The following is a 22,100-nucleotide window of genomic DNA, read 5'->3' on the forward strand; positions in this document are numbered from 1 at the left end:
TAACTGAAGATCTTGAGGAAGTTGTGTGCAAAAATGGTCCCAAAGGGCCTGCTCACACAGCACTATCTGTGAGGGAGTTTATAGCTAGTAAACAAATAATTGTGTTGGAACACCTTCCATATTCACCAGATCTAGCCCCCAGTGATCTTTTTCTCTTCCAGAAGACAATGGAAATATAGAAAGTAAGGCATTTTGATGACATTCATGACATCAGGAGTAATACAGTGGCAGCTCTCAAGGTCATTCTACAAAACCAGTTCCAAAATTGTTTTGAAGGATGGACTAGGTGCTGATATCGGTGCATAGCTTCCTAAGGGGAGTACTTTGAAGGAGACCAGAGTGTTATTCAGCAATGAGGTATGTAGTACTTTTACTGTGATCAGTTCTTGAACTTTAGTGTCAGACCATGCATAATCTTCCTCATACATGTTATGTCCTGCCCATTTCATTCTTCTTGATTTAAGCACTCTAACAATATTAGTCAAAGAGTACAATTTATGAAGCTGTTCAATGTTTGATTTGAAAAATATTCTACTTTCTTACATTTATGTATTCTTCTCAAATATTTTCCATTCTTTGCTCTAAATTCTGAATGAGAAAAGTAAAAAGCAGAAGTACCAATTTTTTATAGAAACTTTTAAAAATCTTTAGAAGAAACTTGAAAAACTTTATTAAAATCATCTATACCGTAGCAATTCCTATGTACAGAAATCACATCAGTATTTTCTGCAGTGGTTAATACAGTGACTATTAGAAAAATTCAGGTTAAATAACTTACCTCTAAAACATGAGGTATTCCAGTGCTTGAAACATTAGTGCCTTGACACTGAGAACGCGGCATCTGAGAAGATATCTCTGTCCTGTTATCATGCATATACGACTTCATCTTTGTGAGATCCAGTTGAATCTTTCCTGTGGCACTTATATAACCTATAGAAACTGGTTTTCCTTTATTTCCAGCAAGGTGAACATTCAACACCTAAAAGAGTATCATGTGATTGTAACAGGAAATAAAGCTCAACCAGGAGAGCATTTCAAAACTTAGGAAGTTAGAGATAATTATAAGCATTGTAGTTGGTNCAGAAACTGGTTTTCCTTTATTTCCAGCAAGGTGAACATTCAGCACCTAAAAGAGTATCATGTTATTGTAACAGGAAATAAAGCTCAACCAGGAGAGCATTCAAAACTTAGGAAGTTAGAGATAATTATAAGCATTGTAGTTGGTCTAATATAAATATCCTATAAAGAAACTAACCGCATGGGGCATAGTCCTTCTTGAGAAGCTGACATCTGCTCAGTTGTTAAAAAAATCCATCTTCTGTGCAGCCAGAAGATTCATTACCATGTTCACAAGAGACCTCCCCTGCACTCTATCTTGAACCAGGTGAATCCAGCCCACACCCTCACATTTTATTTCCTTCAGATGCAGTTTACTATTGTTCTTCCATCTATACATACAAGGTCCGTATAAAAAGTATCGGGAAAAGTTCCGGGAAAATAGATTTATTTCAGATATTGCTACAATGCCTCAAAATTCTTCAAAATACATCCCTTGTGCATCGATACACTTTTGCCAACGGCGTTGCCAAGACACGAAGGCTCCCTGGTAGGCGGATTCGGGAAGGTCCTTAAGGGTCCGTGTGCAAGCCTCTTTGATGGCACTCAGGGTCCCATGATGGTGCCCTTTGAGGGAGGATTTCACTTTCGGGAACAGGAAAAAGTCTGCTGGTGCCAAGTCGGGACTGTAGGGGGGTTGGGGTACCGTCGCGATGCCGTTTTTTGTCAGGTAGTCGGTCACCTTCGGGACGAGTTTCGCGCAGAACTTTCGCATCGCCAAATCTTCAGTGATAATGGTGTGTACCGTCATCTTATCAATGCCAACACGATCTGCAATCATGCGCACACTTAACCGACGGTCTGAATTGAGTACGTCATGCACACGTTGCACATTGTCGTCGGTTCTTGACGTCGACTGCCGTCCACCGCGGGGCTCATGCTACACACTCTGTCGGCCACTTTTGAAGAGCTTGTGCTACTTAAAAACTGCAGTTTGTGACATACTTTCATCCTTGATCACTTGGCGAATCATGCCCAACGTCTCCGTACCCGATTTCCCCAGTCCAACACACGCGGCTTACACGCGGACCCTTAAGGACCTTCTGGAATCCGCCTACCAGGGAGCCTTCGTGTCGTGGCAACGCCGTTGGCAAAAGTGTATCGATGCACAAGGGATGTATTTTGAAGAATTTTGAGGCATTGTAGCAATATCTGAAATAAATCTATTTTCCCGGAACTTTTCCCGATACTTTTTATACGGACCTTGTATGTCTCACAAGTCCTCTGACCAAAATTCTGTTTGCATTTCTCATATATGTTATGCATACTACACACCTTTTTAAGGAACAAGTAATCGATTTCATATGGTGATCTGTAGTTGTGGACACTTCCACGGATGGTGTCAACTGAGAATAATTGTGAAAGCAGCAAACATAACTTATTTTTTTGTTAACTATTTTAATAAATATTACCAAAATTAGATAGTACTAAAAGGTAGAAGCATAGTTAGCATTACTCTAATATACCTTATTTCATGAACTTGAGAAAATGACACACTTTGTGGTCATTAAAAAGATAAAATGATAAAAAGTGTTTCCTGTGTTGAGCACAACTCCACAAAGGCATAAGGAGAAGAGAGTGATGGCCGATGTACTCATCATAAGTTTTTAGAGTGTAGAAAACAGTTTTTGAGAAAAGAGCAACACTAGCACTATGCTTTGTAGTAATAAGATTTCAGATGGCGGGTGAGATTTCATAAGAGCTGTGGAATAAAATTTTCAATAAGCAATCTTACTTTACCTCAATATCGGCATGTGAATTTTCTCCAGAACTAGAAAATGCCACAGCATTAAGACCAACACCAACGAATGCCATATGCGGTGCCACTTCAAATAGGCGTCTGCGGACCCTAGCAGTATCCTGCATTCCTTCACATATGCTGTCATCTGAAAATTAGTATCATAAAAATAACACTTCTGCAAGTCAATGACTTCAGAAAGATAACCTGATTTTATTGGTTACGTTACACATAATTCTTTGGTCTATTATAATATATGAGATGAGGGGGGATATTTACAAGATTTTATATCAGTGAACTGAAGTTCTTCAACAGAATAAATACATTTCTGTCATAATTAGAAGAAGAAATCAAACTGTTTCATACTAATCACACGAAGAGTGGTTTGTCACAAAGGAAATGATGTTCTCATATGGGCTATGGCTTGTAATACAAAGGGTGCCATGTGAGTAGTCATAGAGGAAAGAATGCACTCTAGCACAGATACAAGAAAGTGGAATAAAAGCTGGTCCATTTCTGATACAATCTGGCACCATACAACACATATGCTAGCAACAGAAACAGACACATCCTCCATATAAAAAGAATTTAAGAAGCACTCTATGGATAATGTGTGATGAATAAATAATGGACATATATTAACATGCGTGGTTTTAATTTCCTAGGAAATCTAAAGCTAACGTTCATACAAATAATCAAGATACGACTTAGTGGTCTACTATAACGAAATACAAGATGTAGAACAGGAGAGAAAACTTTTGTTGTTGTGACACTCTTCCAGTACTAGATAAACTTGTGTCNCAGGTCTACTATAACGAAATACAAGATGTGGAACAGGAGAGAAAATGGAAGAATGAATTTAAATGTACTACTACTTTTGTTGTTGTGACACTCTTCCAGTACTAGATAAACTTGTGTCAAAGAAATAGTTATCAAATATCACACTCCCTCTAACTAACTAATTCCATGGAGCAGAGTTCTTTTTGAGACATTAACAGAAATTCTTTAACATTTGTGGAATCTAAGGTTTATTACTGTGTTCGCAACAGCACACCTTATTACTAAATCCTTCCTATTAGTTATAACCAGTGGCAGAGCATGACTTTTTCAAAAGTGTTAGCTAAATCATGAGGCAGAGGAAGGTAGTGAAAGTTTTGGCAGTTGAGTAAATATGTTGTACAAGACAGCAGCATTTGTTAACAATGGTGTCTGTTTGCACTGTTCATCAACACTTTGTAACGTAATATGTATTAAGTAGTACAGTCAACTCTCGATTATCCGGAGGCGGATTAACCGGGGCTACTGAGGCTTTTTTGAGGCTTATGTTGTTTAATATTCATTCACTTTTGTTTCACATGGTGAGTTGTAACACGATTTTCACACTAGTGTGAACTGAGCTCTGCATTTTTTGGTCCCGTTATGCTAACACAATGTTCTAGGGTAGGGCTGAAAGAATGCAAGGATTTGTGGAAAGTTTCAAGGACAGATACACCGCCCCAGTTAGTTTCTTTGTATCGATCTTCAAGTGCGTTAGCAAAATGTCAGGGTGTAAAAGGAAGCGTGTTGTGTTAAGTATTCAACAGAAAAAGGAAAATGCCGCGAAAAAGTAAACGACAATATTAAATTTTGTTAAGTGTTAAGTGTGAATATTCGTAAAAAGTGTTGGATGTTGTTGAAGACTGTGATTGAAATAACTAATTCATACTTCAGTGTAATGTAAAAAAAGTATTAAATAGGCCATGAGATGACATAAAAATGAGGTTGAATAAATTTAAATACAGGTAGGCCTATAGTATTATGAAGGTACAGTATTACAGTACTACTTTTAATAAAATTTGTCTTAACCGGGTTTTCGATTAATCGTGATTTCCATCCCCACCATTATCCCGGATAATCGAGAGTTGACTGTAGTAACTTTTATTAAATTTTCCATCAGGTGAAATATTCCCAGACTGAAAATATAAATATAAATATAAAACATAGATCTTTCTCTCTCTCAGCATCCACAAGATGCCACTGTTACTAGTGTTTAGAACAAACAGCTGAAAAACAGAAAAAAAAAAGCAGCAGCCATAATATATGTATTTATGTTTTCAGCAATGAAGCTTACCTGAACAAAGTTCTCTTCTCACAGTCCCCAAAGCATGGGAAATAGCAAGAACAGAGTTAATGGTATTTACTATCAAAGGACTCTGAAAGTAAAAATAAGTCATATTTCACATCACCATTTCCACACCCTATGAAATTGTTTTCTGTATGGATTTATGGAAAATGAATGAATAAAAATATATGATGAACTGATTCTCCTCATTTCAACTTCAATCTACTCAAGTTTGACAACTACAAAATATAATAATGTTAATGGCATGCTTTCAAGACGCAACAAATTTAATGTCAGAGGGTGCACTATGCAGTGTTAAATAGTAATACAAATTGAATTATATGGATGATAAATATACCAAAATTACCAACTAATTTCTTTTGTTATGAATTCTTTGCATCAAATAATCACAAAGTGGAGAGGTTATTTATGCATCTACATATGCCATCTGTTCCCATGTTTCATCTACAGAACTATTAGATGTTAATGAAATTGTATATAGTGCTGAAGGAGGGTTCACACCAGCAGATGTGAGGTAGATTTTATATTGGTACTTAGGGTCAATTAAAATCCCTACTTTATGTGAAGTGGAAACTGAACTTTACAAAATTCCCCAAAATACTTTGTCACATAAAAAGATTGCATGTTACATAAAATATAAGTCTCATTAAGATCTACATTTATATTGAAACATTTTTCATGTGGAGATATTTAAACAACACATGGGGAAAAATGTTATTATGCAGCAATATATTTATGTTATCAAGGTTACTGAGGTATAAGGCAGCATGCAATGGGTTCGATAAATATGAGTACGCTGACTGAACTAAACCTTTCTATTCTTGTTTACTATATATAAATAAGACTGAAGATTTGAAGAAAATATATGCTGATTACCAGACTAATGAAGGTAAGTAAAAATTCTAACAATTATTAATTTCATAGGGAATCTACTTCATAGTTGCTGGTTTGAAAATATTCCCTCCCATGACTTCTATCAGGAAGTGAATCACATTATGATGCCTTGCAATGAAGTAATGTGGGAAAAGGTGTCTGATCTTACATGTGTGAACTTGTAGCTGTGGAGGTCATGAAAGATTTCACTGTGGCAAGTGGCACCCCTGCAGTGGAACACACTGGACCAGAATTCAGAAAACCATGGATTCCATGAATTGGAACTCAAACTAAGACTTTGAAAATGGTGTTCAAACTCAGGAACTTTCCCAGCCCTGGGTTGCAGAACTATTGATCCAGATAACTCTGCACTGAAAAAGAACAATTAATTATGGAAGTGAATTAAATATTGTTAATTAATCAGAAACTCTAGAAAATAATTATATCATTATCTAAGAGTGGAAGTATGTCAAACATTGTAGCATAAAAGTATAAAAGAGCACTCTTTTTCTTAGAAGACAGATCAGATATGTTTGTTGTTGTTGTACTCCATGTCTGCAGTGTAGCTTGTGGTTGATGGAAGAGAGAGTAAGGGAGAAGAGGAGGAGGAAAGCAAGACAAAGAAGTAAAAGGAGGAAGAATGAAGAAATCCCTTCGTATGGGTATAATATACAAGATGGCAGAAGTGATATCGTAGCAGCCCCCCATTCGTCTTACTCTGTGAGAAGAAGCGTATTTTGTTCAGATTATTATATTAGTAGCAAAGTTACAGGTAAGGAACACTGCATGAAAACAATAAGAGAGGTAGGATTACAATTTTACGAAGTAAAGGCAACCTCTATGTATTTCAGTATGATATTGAAAAACGAAGTGTAAAAAAAGAAGAATTAAAGCAAAGTTAGGCAAAATATATGAATTTCTAGATGGCGTAATGCTTAATTAGATAAGCAGAGGTGCAAATTTACTTTTTACCTTAACTTAGAAGATAGCATTTCTCAAACCGTGGTACCCGCCCCCTACGTGTCCCCATTTTCATCACTTCCATTGCAAACTGGTTAACTATGGATGCTTTTCAGAATCAGCTTGTACAGGTACATGTGAACACAATCACTGTTCATGTATACTACAATGACACCAAACGATTATGCAGTCATGAATTATTAGAAACATTCTTCTGTGGGGGGGGCATCTGTTTGCTTCACGGGCTATCAAGCATAACGCTGACACAGACATACACATATACTCATAGTTTAAAACAGAATATATTATGATAATGTCATATTCTGACAAATTTGGTGGAGTACACATGAGTTTACCAAGCACATTACCTCTGGCAGAGCACTGAATTTATATTCATAACAAACCTCCTGTGGGAAGTCCCTGTTTTCTCAGTCCCTCCAGCAGAAATGTTATCACAAAGTGGGTCATTATCAACTTTTTATGTTTAACTGTTCTTTAAATATTACTGGATCACTGCATAATATAGAAACATCTTCAATGACTATGAAAGGCTGGCCACTGATCCATCTTTTCTGTTAACAGGTCTAGCAGCTGTAATCCCCTGACTGAATGGTGTGTACAAAGGAGTGCAGAGGTTCAATTTATTTAAGAATTTGATAAATATTACTATAAACAATGTAGGAAGCAGAAATGTAGTCAATGGAAGTTTTTCACACTCAAAAAGTGATCAAATAATCTTTTTGTTTTGATAAGCATGATTTATATGTATTATTTACCTGTAGAATTGCCTGTATATGTTTTTTACTGATAGTATTGGGATATGATGAGTTCTTTATCAATGTATCTTGATTTATGGGAAAATTAAATAAAGAAAGAAAGAAGGAAGGAAAGATAATTGGTTATAAGTGTGTAAATTTATAATGCATTTAATTCAGTTAATTTAGGTAATTTAAGTGAAATTGTATTAATTTAAAGTTTTTATAGTAAAGTTCTTTTTAAATTATGTTTATTAATAATAATTGTAATAAGTTTTTTATTTTATTATCTATGTTAATTGACTAATGTATGTGATTTTAATTATGTAACTCATGTAATTTATTATATGTATCTGGACACATCTATTATCAAAGGGACTATTTCCACATCCTAGGTTTTTTACCTCTATGAATATATGGAAAATAAAGGGAATGAATGAATGAATGAATGAAAGTTACTGACAATTACAATATATTTATAAACTGTGGTTCCATGTTTCACTACTTTTACTCACTTATTGCAAACTGATTGTTGGGGGGAATGAGGCTGAGTCCTTTGGAACTGTGGCCTCAGGTAAAACTACTGTACTGACATCAAACAGGAGCATGGTAGTGAGAGATGAACAGACAAGAATGTATGGCCTATTTTAAAGTACTATATAGGACTTTGGCTTCAGGGATTGAAAACACTCTGAAAACCCTTAGCTAGGGTACTTGTTCCAGCCATCTGCTGAAAAAAAACGGGACTTATAACTAACTGCTGGACCACAAAGTCTGGTCACCATTTAGTGAATTATGAAGTAATTCTTCAACAATACAAAGAACAAAACAGTTTCAAAAATATCATCCCATGCTCTGTTAATTATTTTTAAATGTTACTATGTGAGTAAATCATTAATGCAGATTTTTTACCTGTACTCAAAGTTCTCTCCTGATCCAAACATGATCCATGAAAAGTCACCTGGTTGAATCTTCCCCTCCTCCTCTAAAGCCTTCACAGCTCTAAATATAAGCTCCGTTTGTTTATGTGGCAACATGAGAACAACTGCCCTAGTTTCCTCTGCCTTCTGTGCTCGGAGCATCCTCAAACTTTTATGTATGAGAGATGTAACATTGATGGAACCAAGAGGGATTGGAATCGCTGATGTTAGCTCCAGCTGAATAGATGAGGCAGTATGTTTTTCAACATATCTGAATATGTCTTCATATTCAACCCCATCCTGATGATATATAACAGAAAAGCAGTCCCACTGTAACTGATGAAGCAGAGCAAGAATGCAGGCTGCACGAACAGTATTAGAAGGTGCAAGCTGAAGTGGATATGGGGAATATCTCTTGCGCTGAGACTTCGGCCCACCTGCCTGCGGGGCCAGTACAGCAACTCCAAGGTGACCTACTGCATCTGTTACAGATGCTGCCAGTTCTGTGTCTCCACCAGCCAGTAAAGCAACAAGATTAATGTCTGTATTGTTCAAATTTTTAAAGAGATTTCGTCCTTCATGGTTAAGAAAATTTGAAACATCCCGTGTAGTTTTAATAATGCTTCCACATGTATCTAAAGCAATGGCGGCTAACGAGAGACGTGAGTTATTGCGATTCACCTGTAAGAGAAATAAAAGCATGAAGGTAAATACATTTCACTAATTCCCTGCAGCAGACCCCTTCCTATGAATCTGATAAGTTGCTAGACTGGTTAAGAAATTCCAGTCCTTTATGGAACAAAAAGATGCTGTAAGATGTTCACAGGAACCTACTACATACCATATCCTGAACCAGATGAATCAAATCTACACTCCTACAACCAATTTCCCTTAAGATCCAATTTACACTATCCTCCCATCTATGCCTAGTTCTTCCATTGTCACGTTCATAAAGATCTTCCAACTAAATTTCTGTGTATTCTCATATCCTCCATGTGTGTTATATGTCCTGCTCATTGCATCCTGCTTGATTTGTTCATCCTAATAATATTTTGGAAAAGTACAAATTGTAAAGAAACAAAATGTTCTAGGTTATGATGCTGTGTAGAGTGGTTGATGGGTACCCATGTTTTTGATGAACATACTGTGTCCATCTTATAAACTATGAAGCTCACACTATGCAACTATCACCAGCCTTCTGCCACTTCCACTAGCTTAGGTTTAAATATTCTCCTCTGCACTTTCTCCCACTAAACTATACCATGGAAAGTAACACTGAAATGAAAGGCTGTGCCATAGCTCAAGCGGTTAGTTGCTGGTTTCCCACCGTGGTGGCCAGGGTTTGATCCCGGGTCTGGTCAAGTGGGTTTTGTGGTGAACAAAGTGGCGCTGGGGCAGGTTTTCTCCAAGTACTTCGGTTTTCCCTGCCAATCTTCATTCCACCAATTGCTCCACAATCACCCTCACCTATCATCTGGGTCTGGTACAAGAGGCCAGAAGTGGCCACAGTACAAGGGACTTAGTCCCACCCCACTAGTAATAAAAAAACACTGAAATGATAGCTAATACACCAAATGCTGCATATAGGGTCATCAGTGTAATTTCATGCAAAACTTTGTGCAGTATGATGTGGATCCGGCTTGGCTATTGAAATTTGGATACAGGCTTTAAGCATTACAAAGAATTTTGCTGTTTGTTTCCTTGTGTACTTAATGTTTTCTCAGCTGCACAAGTTCTAGAATAACAGACAGAAGGATGCCTGTGAATGGTGAATTGGATACAATACACATGGAAGTGGTCATGGCATATTTTAAGACACTGGCATAACATTTGTCAGGATAGACTCAGAAAAACTCGTATTACCTTCCCCCTAGGCTAAGAATTGAACTTCGGACCTCAAAACTGTGAAGCAGGAATGCTAAGCTATCAATCAAAACAAGATAATGTGGTCTCACCTGACAACTGCAATATGGAAGTTTTCAGTAAAGAATAAATTCAAGAACAGTAATCAACTCAGTGACTCAGTGTCAGTAAGAATGAAGGACTTGTGAATGGAGATTATATGATTTTTTTCTTAAGACAGTGACAAAAATGAAAAAGGTAGTAGAGAAAGTTAGCAAACCAAGTCTCTGATAGCTTGTGCGCGCGCGCGCGCCCACACACACACACACACACACACATATATTGTGTGTATACATACTATACAGAGTGACACAGAAGATGATCAGGTATTTGACCTATTAATAAAATCTGCATTTCAATTACAATACTAGAAACTAATATACAAAAAGAAAGATCATTGCATGGAGGTTTATCCTCTGTGAATCAGGTGTTCATTATGACCACCATTACATATGGCAACTTCAGCATGAACTGTGAAGTTGTTCATTACTCAATGGGACATATCCTCAGTTATCTCGTTACAGGCCTGAAGGATTAGTGCTCTCAATTCCATTATTCTTTGCAGTTTTTTTGGAAAAATCTTCTCCTTAAGGAATCCCCAAATAAAGTAGTCAAATGGTTTTAAATCAGGACCATTCGCGGGCCAGTTCTGTCCACATGCAAAATGATCAGGAAATTGGTTTCAGATGACGTGCTAGTTGAAAGCGTCATGCAGAAAGTCCAAAACAACATTCACTTGTGCAGCATGACTCCAACCTGCATGAACCACTGAGTCCGTAACCTGTAGCAAGAAGGCGAGGCACAATATTATAGCGCAGCTTGCTTAAATAGTGGTTACTGTTCACTGTCTCTTCAAAGACAATTGGCCCTAGCAGTCCAAGACTTAAGATGGTGTCCCACACTGTAATCCTCGGTGCATGATGCACCTTCTCATGAATCATGTGGATTCTCTGATACCTAAAATTGCACATTTTGCCTATTAACCATATCATCCAAGTGGAAGTGTGCCTCTATTACGCCGTGGTGACAGGGGGCGTGTAGGTAGCCCTCCTCTGCCACCACATATTATGCTGTAAGGGGTTAACACAATAATACTAGATTACCCTCAGCTAGGATTCTCCTGGTTCTGGACTTCCTTTGTTGCATACAGCTGCCACCATCTATTAAATCTTATGAAGGGGTGATGAAAGTACTAAGGGCCGGTAGCGCGGTAGTCTAGCGTTCTCTGTTGGCTGGCCCCTTCATCACTGTCACCACTTATTATTGGCATAGAGTGGGCGTGTCGGGTCTGACCCGCCTCTACCCCTCGACTGTCACACCATATATTACACCTCTATGACAGGGGTTGATTTGATATCTCCCCGCTGTCACCAATTATTATGTCTTAGTAACGGGTGTGGGTCACAACACACTAAATCACTTGGTCTGCCATTTCTCTTTGGCTAGTCCCTTCGCTATGTCAGTCAACCCTTCGTTGACTCGGCCCACCGCCATTGCCATAAGTAATACTTCGATGTAAGAGGTGAGTAAAACACAGTTACTCTTTCTGTACGTCAGCCACCTTGTGTTGGCTGATCCCCACCTCTGCCATCACTTTGTTATGCCTGAAGGGGCTAATGAAATATCTAAATTACTCATCCATTGTTCCCTCTCGGGATGCTATCTCTCTGTCTCCTATCAGCCTCTCACCCTTAACTTGGATTCTCATAACCCTTACTGCTTGTTGCATCCGGCTGCTGCTGGCCGCCTGAGTCAGTTCCGCCCTTTGCTTGGGACTGGGAAAGGGAGGAGTTTGTGAGGGTGAATCATACTCTGGGTACATCCTACCCTAAGTACACTGTCTATTTACACTCTTATTTACAATCCTATTTACAGTATGAACAATGCCGACTTTCAGTCGGGACTACATAGTGTCTTTACTTTCATGTTATGCCTTCCTCATGTTCTCCCCTTCGGGGGTGTAGGACTTGAGCCTCTCTCTCTCTCTCTCTCTGTTTCGACTCATGAGGATATGCAAGTATTCATCATTCAATGTGATCCTCTTTCCTCTCTCTATTCCCTACTACTCATTACATAATTCTACACTATTCTGTCATTATACTTCACCCTTAAAATATTCTGCCCCTAAAGTTATACATACCGAAGCGGCCTCCGTAGTCTAGGGGTAACGTTCCCACCTGACTCAAGGTACACGGGTTCAAACCCGGTGGAGGTCGTGGAATTTTTAAGGGTGGAAAAATTCAGGCAACAAGTCCTCCGGGAGGGACTTTAAGCCATGGGTCCCGTGTCGTAGATTTATGGCACGTAAAAGAACCTCATGTCTCTAGGAGACCTCTGAGCTAAATTTGGCAAAAGTTTCCTGCCCAAAGTAGTTTCCAATGCCTCCGGTAGATGGGGAAGTATTAGGTACCACTGCCAGAGGAGGGGGACCTCTCTGACAGAAAGGGACTAACTATTAGATACCACTGCCAGTAGAAGGTTGGAACCTTGCTGGCAGAAAGAGGCTAATAGCAGCACCAGTACCAGTAAGGTATGGAGACAGTAGAAATTAAAAGGGGGATGCACACTGGACCAATAACTGGTCTAAGTGCATGGGGAAACCCACCCCCTCAATACTCAATATACTCGTACATACCGAAAGCCTACATATATTTATCACAAATCAACGGTCACAACTATGAACAACAAATATGCGTGCTCCGCATACTACCAGTAATCATGACACACTATATAATGACGGCCATATTTGCTGTCTAGTAACCTCGGCAACCACTTGTTACGTTATTTCTCTTATTCCACCTTAAATCTCGCTGGGCTCACTGGAGATTGCTTTTCAACATTTTAACCATTTAACCACAACAATAAAGTTTAAGAGCATGGCTAGTATGAGCAAACATGACTTACTTGATATAGAGATGCAGCGACACCCCCACTTGTTGTACCCATGTCAGACAGAGCCTACGACTAATTGTTACGTTTTTAGATCAGATCCCCATTGAGTTTTTTTCTCATTTTTATACACTAATTTTGCTAGCGCTGCAGTTGGTGAAAGAGGGAGGTTAACTACTCCCCTTGTTCTACATTTCGGGGTGGAGGGTTTTCATTGGCTAACCCCTTTGGCAGTGGGCGGGTCCGTGGTACCTCATCGCTGCATATTTGATAAATTCATTTTACTCCCGTGGCCCAGTTAGGGGAGCTTCCTACTTATGCGATTAAGCATAAATGCTGATCATCAACATTCTTAACCTAGATCCCTAGTCCAGGTGTTGTCATCCTCGCTCTAATTGCTATAAAACGCTTTTGTAAGTCTCGTAACATTTAAGCAATGTCTTTTGATTTTCAGTCTCGAAATTGCGGCATAACAGCCTCATCAGAAAACCAAACATTGCTGAATGATACCTCATTATTCTGAGCCCATTCAGCAAATGTCATTCTTTGATGTTTGTTTTGAACTGTAAGTTTAGGCAACACTGTCATTTTGTATGAATGCCAATTCAAATAACTTTTCAATATTTGTTGCACCAATCATCTGGATATCCCTAGTTTTGCTACAGCCTTCCTTGTTGATTTATTGAGGCTCCTTTCAGCGCCACTCTGACAGTATCAATGTTCTCCGGAGAATGCAAAGACGAAGGCAGGCGCTGTTTCCTCTCCAACACCGAACCATGATTATTAAACTGGTTATAAAGTTTATGAATTGTTTTGAATGAAGATGCCCATTGCATTTGAAAATGGAGTATCCTGAGTAAACTGGCACATGAGCAGGAACAATGCAACACTAGCACGTATGGGAAGAGGAAGAACTAATCTCCATGATCTATTGTGTTACCATGTTACAATTGAACCCAGGTAAGGTTATGTGGGATTTGTGGTGGACAAAGTATCAGTGGGGCAGGTTTTCTCCGGTTTTCGGTTTCCCCTAACAATTCTTATTCCGACTGCTCCACAATCACCATCATCTATCATCCAGGGCTGGTACAATAGGCCAATTAGTGGCCAACATACCAAGTGGACTCAGTCTCACCACAACCCCCCCAAAAAAAACTATCTACCATGTTACAAGACGTTGTTTATTGAATGGTTGAATAATTAGTACTAGTTAGTTAGTTGGTTATTGGAGAGGGTGGGTTTCCCCATGCACTTAGACCAGTAGTGGTCCACTGTGCTTCCCTCTATGATATTCTACCAGTCTCTATACCCTACCGATATTGGTGCGTACCATCAGTCCCCCATCTATCAGAGGCGTTAGATACTACTGTTGGGCGCGAAATGTCCTTGAATTTGGCTCAGTGACCTCTTTTGGAGATATGAGGTTCTTTTACGTGCCGTAAAGCTACAACACGGGACCCATGGCTTAAAGTCCCTCCCGGAGGACTTGTTCCCTGAATTTTTCCACCCTTAAAAATTCCACGACCTCCGCCGGGTTTGAACCCGCGTACCACGAGTCATGAGGTGGGAACGTTACCTCTAGACTATGGAGACCGCTATCATTAGTACTAAATCAAATACTGGGTCATTTCATGCACCACTCTGTATACATAAAGGAGGAAGTGAGGCAAGTTTATAGATTAAATTGTCTAAACTGTGATTTTTATGTTTGCTTTACCTGATCAATTGCCCATAGAAATGCTTCCAGTTGTTCTATGCCTTGCTTGCTAAGTTCTCCTCCACATTCAAGGGGGTTTCGTGAAGCTTCATGGACATTTAGTGTGGCTGCTATATACAACACAATATCTTGACTCTTCCCTTGTTCATTGTTTTCTTTGGGCTTCATCATGGTTACCCAGTCAGTCGGTGACACATTTTCATAATGTCTTTTGCAGTGAGGACAATTGCTGTGAGCACTACACTGAGATGACAGTGATGTCACTTGTATCTCGTCCCCTGAATCATGATAAGCCACAACATGTTTCAGACTTCGCAGCTTATTATCAAGAAACTGATCAACCTGAAAATACATGTTACTTTGAAAATCATATGTAGAATTCCTTATTACATACAAAATCAAGTGAGGAATTAATTGACAACTTGTTTTCTTGGAAGAATCTAAAAACCAATCGCCTTAAAACATTAGATAATAAATGTTCAAAATTAAAGGATATGATACAATTGAGATTCAAAATTGCTAGTAATATATCAGTATGCATACTGATGATTAGTTGATTATAAGAAAACAAAAGTATAATATGAAGAAATCCAATTCTATTCAATAAAGCAACACAGGATTATTAACAACCAGAAAACATGTCATGAAACAATATACAATTCAAACTGTCAGTGTCTTCTTCAATAATGAAAGTACTGAATAATGTAAATTAAAACAATGGGTCTAACAAAATATAACATAAAACAACAGGGACACTTTGTTTTATTGCTAGTGGGGTGGGACTAAGTCCCTTGTACTGTGACCACTTCTGGCCTATTGTACCAGCCCCAGATGATATATGAGGGTGATTGTGGAGCAATTGGTGGAATTAAGATTGGAAGGGGAAACTGAAGTAGTCGGAGAAAACTTGCCCCAGTGCCACTTTGTCCAACACAAATCCCACTAGACCAGACCCGGGATCGAACCAGTGCCACTGCGGTGGGAAGCCAGCGACTAACTGCTTGAGCTATGGCGCGGCCCTAGGGACACTTCTTACTGCAACTCTGAAGATATAGGAGAATAAGATGAAGACAAGTCTGTACCTGCACTAGGATCCCAGCTGTTGAAATAATGAAATTATGACAGTAAGTTTGGATAAATATGGAAACCCAATGAAGAATAGTACCACACAGAGTGAAAATCCCATTTAATGTTTCTTTGGGGAGCAGAGAATCTGTACATTAGATTGAGGAAAATTATAAATGTAGGGTATTTTAATATTAGAATTGTTGATATAGTATCAATGAAAGTGAACATTAATGGAAGGAAAACCTTAAACTCAGATACATTAAATGAGGACTCCACTGTAAAAGGATTTGAAACAACAGTCTGGTGAGGTACTCATAAGGGGAACGCAGTTTCCTACATTATGTCAAAAAAAAAAGCCTGTTATTAATATATTTCCTGACACATTTCACTTGCAGATAGCTCTGTGTAAGGTGACATGTCAGCCAATATGACAAAAATTATCCCAGTAAACTGAACAGAACCAAAAGAAAAGGAAATGTAATAAAATAAATTTTATAAGCTTGCATCCTTTTTGTGTCTATTTTAATCCAGAAGATTAATCACCACATAAAACTTATATTAGAGCATTTTGATTTTATTTCTTGATATATACTACATGACTTTACCATAAAAAGTTAAGTTTATACTCATATCGATGAAAAATTAAATTAGGTTTGACATAATTCACCATTATTTTGTCTGTATTTATATAAAATTGACTATATTAACAAATTTGTAATTACAGTCTTGATATAAGTGGCTGATTTGTGTATCACACTCGTCTTTAATGCAAATTAAAACTGTTCACAAATAGCTTTAAAATCACATCAATTGCCACATGTTCTGACTTACTTGGCCATCTTCAGTAAATTGTACACTTTCTGAAACTGTTGCACTGCATAGGTTTTAGGTCAAAATATTTACATGCTACACAGTCAACTATTAGACTGGACCCAAAATATCATTGATACAAAGGGGGACCCAAAAATAACCGGAACCGACCTGTTGCGCGCGCATGCTTTGTAGTTATGAGTTGTGCTGCTAGGTGGTGTTAGCTGGGGGTCTCCCGCGACTGTTAGTGAGCTGGCGTCAGTCTGAGTTAAGTGGTTTGTCTGTGGTGCTCTGTTGTGTGCGTTCCTGTTTCAACCCTTTGACGATTAGTGAGATGGCCGACCAGAAGGAACAAAGAGTGTGCGTGAAATTTTGCTTTCTGTTAGGGAAAACTGCAGCCGAGACTGTTGGGATGCTTCGGCAAGCCTTTAATGATGATGCTTTGGGGAAATCACAGGTCTATGAGTGGTTTTCCCATTTCAAATCAGGCAACATGTCAACAGAAGACATGCCATGCCCTGGGCGTCCTTCGACAGGAAGAAATGATGAAAACATTGCCAAAATCAAACGTGCAATTGATGAAGATCGTCGAAAGACCATTGACCAACTTTCTGAGGAAACGAACATCTCATGGAGCACGGTCCAGCGAATTTTAACCGAAGGTTTGCACATGAGACGGGTGTCTGCAAAATTTGTTCCTCGCTTGCTCGGAGATGACCAAAGAGAAAACCACGTGAATGTTTGCCGCGACTTGAAGAGTGAAGTGCAGAACGATCCAGAATTTCTTAAAAGAATTGTGACTGGCGATGAGTCTTGGTGCTACGGGTACGATCCAGAATCAAAGCAATCATCAAGCCAGTGGAAAACTCCAACTTCACCACGACCGAAGAAAGCGCGTCAAGTGCGATCCAATGTGAAAACAATGTTGATTTGTTTTTTTGATGTGAATGGCATTGTCCACAAAGAGTTCGTTCCGCCAGGACAAACAGTGAACCAACATTTTTACCTGGATGTGTTACGAAGATTACGAGAGAGTGTGCGATGAAAACGGTCCGAAATGTGGAGAAATGGGAACTGGTTGCTTCACCACGACAATGCTCCAGCCCACACAGCTTTGACGGTCCGACAGTTTTTGACAAGCAACAACATGGTGATTGTGCCTCATCCACCTTACTCACCCGACCTGGCTCCGTCGGACTTTTTTTGTTTCCACGGATGAAGAGAAGTCTGAAAGGAAAGCGATTCCATGATGTGGATGAAGTCAAAGAAAACACGCTAATCGCCAATCGCTAATCTCACTAATCGCCAGAGGGTTGAAACAGGAACGCACACAACAGAGCACCACAGACAAACCACTTAACTCAGACTGATGCCAGCTCACTAACAGTCGCGGGAGATGCCCAGCTAACACCATCTAGCAGCACAACTCGTAACTACAAAGCATGCGCGCGCAACAGGTCGGTTCCGGTTATTTTTGGGTCCCCCCTCGTAAATATAGTTATTTTGCACATCCATCAGAAAGATATTATAATAAACTTACTCTCTCAAAATAAATATCTCCCAGCGTCCCTCTCCAACCTCGAAAGTTGTCTCTCAAGTTCAGCATTTCTACTGGAATATTTCCCATTCCTGAGCTGGTGAATCTGAAATCTTCAATGACTGAGCCATCAGCCCTCTGTGCACAGGATCTATGTAGTTCCTGATTTAATGCTTTTTGTATATCTAGCCTGAAAGAGGACACTATATTTAGGCACTTGACTCTTGGAATCGTTTTCAGTAATCAACCATGTGAATGAAAAAAAAAAAAAACTCCAGTATTTCAAAGATATCCCCTGTCTCTCTCTCTCTCTCTCTCTAAGCTCTTACTGTATGATCAGCAACATCAATATAGAACTACAGAACTAATGTGTAATGTTTTGTAGACTGCATCTGCTTCTCTTATTATCTTAGTATTAGTATTATTATTATTTCCATGGTTTATGCTAACCGTCTTACAGTGTATACACTTTTTCACCTTATTCTTCACTTCCACACTACATGTTTCAGCACTAATGTGCCATCCTCAGGTGTCTTTATGCACGTTAAACTATTGTACTGCATGCCATGATGTCTTCATTCTAAAATGACTAAAATCTGTATTCGTCATATATGTCGATGAATTCTAAATAATAAAACTTTTCAGGATTCATCCTATGTCGCACTCAAACACACGAATTACGCCAATCCTCTTTTATGTGAGCATTCTTCCTACATACATTTGTGTATCGTGTTCTGTGTTGTTTCAAATGTAGACGTACTGTTAGCACACGCCAAACAGTGGATTGAGGGATCGCAAACTCACGGCTAGCTCGATTTGTTGACTTCCGCGGGCTCCTCTCAAACGCAGCATGGATTCTCGCCACTTGTTCCTCTTAGACTCGTGGTCGTCCGGGACTTTTTCCTTTACACAGACACCCACTCTGTTGAAACTGTCGAAACCACTGTCGAATGATCTTAGGACAGGGGGGATTAATGCCAAATCGCCTTCGAAAGCATACTGCACCATGACAACCGAATTTGTTTTCACGAACTCGAGAACGCAGAACGCCTTTTGCTGAGGACTCGCCATTCCAAGGGTAAACGAACAACTGAACATTGCCGGAAGAACGATGTGACTTCAGCACCCTTGTGGCAGCCATTCACAACTTAGATAACTCCTCTTTCAAATGGTCACTGACTCATTCCATGACGATGCTTGAGAACTGAAGCAATGCGTCATGAAATTGGTTCATTCTTTTTGAATAACCATGTATTATTATCTTCAGACACTCTACAGTATTTGAAATAAACTGAATTGAATCGAAATGAATAAATAACATAAATGTAAAATTACTGGAAAAATGTTCATTTGAATCCAGTCCTGTAATCTTACTACAAAACATGTTCATACCTTTCTATACTGACCTGGTGTAAGTATGTAAACAAGAGCCATCTGTAACCATAATGGAACTGTTCTTGCAAAGTTGAGAAAATATCGCTTCAAATGCTGCACCAATAGAATACACAGCTTGCACAGTGTTAAAATCTAGGTGGCTACCCATCTCCAGGAGCAATTTACATTCTGGATCATTACACATTATACCCTGAAATACATACATATATACAGAATTTAAATAATTACATTTAACTATGAAAGATATGTGAAGATAGTCTCAATGCAAATATTGGTAAGGAAAAGAAGACAAAAATATTCTTAACAATTCCCTACAAAAAATATTACCTACAACTTGCACTATACTTTTCCCTTTAAAGTCAAAGTCAAAGTCACATTGCGACTGATGGTCGATCAGTCGCTCAGTAACTCTTGGTGTTGAGCCCCATCTGGGGCTTATTTGACTAGATATTTATTACTCTTTGACAGTTACGGTCTTATTTTTGTGGGGCGTCCTCTCTAACGATAGGACAGGGTTTGTCTTTTGTATATGCTGCTGGTCCTTGCCAGCATTCTTTCTCGGATCCGAATCCCTTGGGACTCGTGACCATACTTTACTGCCTCAGAATTGAGAGTTATTCGACCCCACCTCCACACGGGAAAATATGGACACAGGTTAGTCATTTCCATATGTTTCCATTATTTTAATTTTTCTTCTATAACACAGCAACAATTGAAGCATGAAATTTGCAGTTTCATAATAGCTTAAGCAGGATAGGTCACAAAATATTAAAATATAATAAAATAGAAGACCGTGATTTAATGCTTTGCTATGACTATGTAGTAAAGTAAAATTTTTTTTTTGTGGTTCTCTGGCTGTTACAACAAATATTTCAAAATAAACCAATCCAGTTGTTTACATTGGTTTTATTTAATAACTGCTACATGTTTCAGTCCATATTTTGGACCATCACTGGTTCAAATCCTGATGATGTCATTGGAATTTTCCAATTGACCTAACCTTCCAGCCATATTATGGCCCTGGGGTCGACTCAGCCTCTAACAGAAATGAGTACTAGGAATCTTCCTTGGGGATAAAGGGTGGCCAGCATGTAAGGCTGACAACCTCACTGCCATCTGTGAGCCAACTGTCCAGAAAATGGGGAGCCTCAACAACTCACAGCCATATGGGCCTTCACGGCCTGTTACAGGGGGAGCTCTTTACTATTTTTTACCTCTTGTAGCATACTTTAAAGAATTTTTTCCCTGCGGCAAATATTTAGCAATACATAATCAACCATGCTTTTTGGCTCAAAGTGCTCCTTAAAATGAATGAAACTGAAATAAAATGATAATAGCTTGACAAAATACAGTATAATTTACCATACTGAATTGCATTAATTTGAGCTTTTTATAGACTCCACAAAGAGGTTAAAAGCATGCAAATAGTTTTAACCTTTTATCATATGACTGCTACAAATGGCTTTAACCTATTATCATATGACTTCTATATCATATTTAAGGGAAAATGTTGTTCTGCAGGGCAACTCAGTCTTTTCCTGCCTTCTCTAACTGAATATCATTGATCATACTTCAATATTTTTAATTTTAAGAATAACACAGAAACAACATTATGTGAATGAACACAACTGAGTTAGAGAATACGACTGGCATGAATCCACTGAAACAAGCTGACAGTATTACCATGTGAAATGGAATTTGTGGAACAAAACTTGAATGTACCTCTTGGTAATACTTGAGCAGCCAAGGATTCTTGGTTTCCTTAGCACCAGAATGAATTTGTTGCAGGTGGTGCAAAAACTCTTGTATTGGTCTGTGATGTGGCCTAAAAACGGAAGATTAATTGCAGGGTTCAGCAACTTGAAATTATGTGCATGTTCATATCTAAATCAGGTGATAAAATGAAAAGTATTTACAAAACCAGTTGATGGACACAAAAATGTCAATATTATATAGGCAACAAACACTGAGATGTTTATTAATCCTACTCCTGAAGCTACACACTACAGTTCAAGCTACCCTCGACATATATACAAGAAAAGATTATTATTACTAATACTTGATTTCATGACCATTATGTCAATAACAATTACGCTTATAGTATACTTCTATCTCATACAACAGTAAGAGTTAGAATTACTCATATATTATTAGTCTGTGCATTTGTATCTGATATATTTCAGCCCTAACTGGTCACCTGCCAGGCTTTTTAACGTTATTAAAAGTGTAAGGTTTGAGGTTTTCACAAAGGCGACTATGAAGAATGTCATCTTCTGGGATGTGGCACTGTGTATATTT

The 22,100-nt window shown here is 38.6% G+C and overlaps 1 protein-coding gene and 1 long non-coding RNA gene across 4 annotated transcripts in view; one reads left to right on the plus strand and one right to left on the minus strand.

Annotated features, from left to right (window-relative positions):
- Positions 1–22,100, minus strand: part of LOC111874549 — a 59,355-nt gene that overhangs the window by 18,890 nt on the left and 18,365 nt on the right. For all 3 annotated transcript variants that reach the window (XM_033755492.1, XM_023870138.2, XM_033755493.1), the window contains exons 7-15: positions 21,525–21,627; positions 19,814–19,992; positions 18,411–18,597; positions 14,993–15,334; positions 8,477–9,165; positions 6,019–6,220; positions 4,965–5,046; positions 2,857–3,002; positions 779–979 (exon numbers count right to left, since the gene is read on the minus strand). In XM_033755492.1, coding sequence (XP_033611383.1) covers positions 779–979; positions 2,857–3,002; positions 4,965–5,046; positions 6,019–6,220; positions 8,477–9,165; positions 14,993–15,334; positions 18,411–18,597; positions 19,814–19,992; positions 21,525–21,627 — 2,131 coding nt within the window. The remainder of the gene's footprint in view (positions 1–778; positions 980–2,856; positions 3,003–4,964; positions 5,047–6,018; positions 6,221–8,476; positions 9,166–14,992; positions 15,335–18,410; positions 18,598–19,813; positions 19,993–21,524; positions 21,628–22,100) is intronic.
- On the plus strand, positions 323–7,697 carry LOC117283103. Its single transcript, XR_004514120.1, has 3 exons — positions 323–357; positions 6,411–6,621; positions 7,392–7,697. It is a non-coding gene; the product is annotated as an uncharacterized LOC117283103 (long non-coding RNA).

This window comes from Cryptotermes secundus, unplaced genomic scaffold (genome assembly GCF_002891405.2).
Source record: "Cryptotermes secundus unplaced genomic scaffold, Csec_1.0 scaffold831, whole genome shotgun sequence".
Lineage (NCBI taxonomy): Eukaryota > Metazoa > Arthropoda > Insecta > Blattodea > Kalotermitidae > Cryptotermes > Cryptotermes secundus.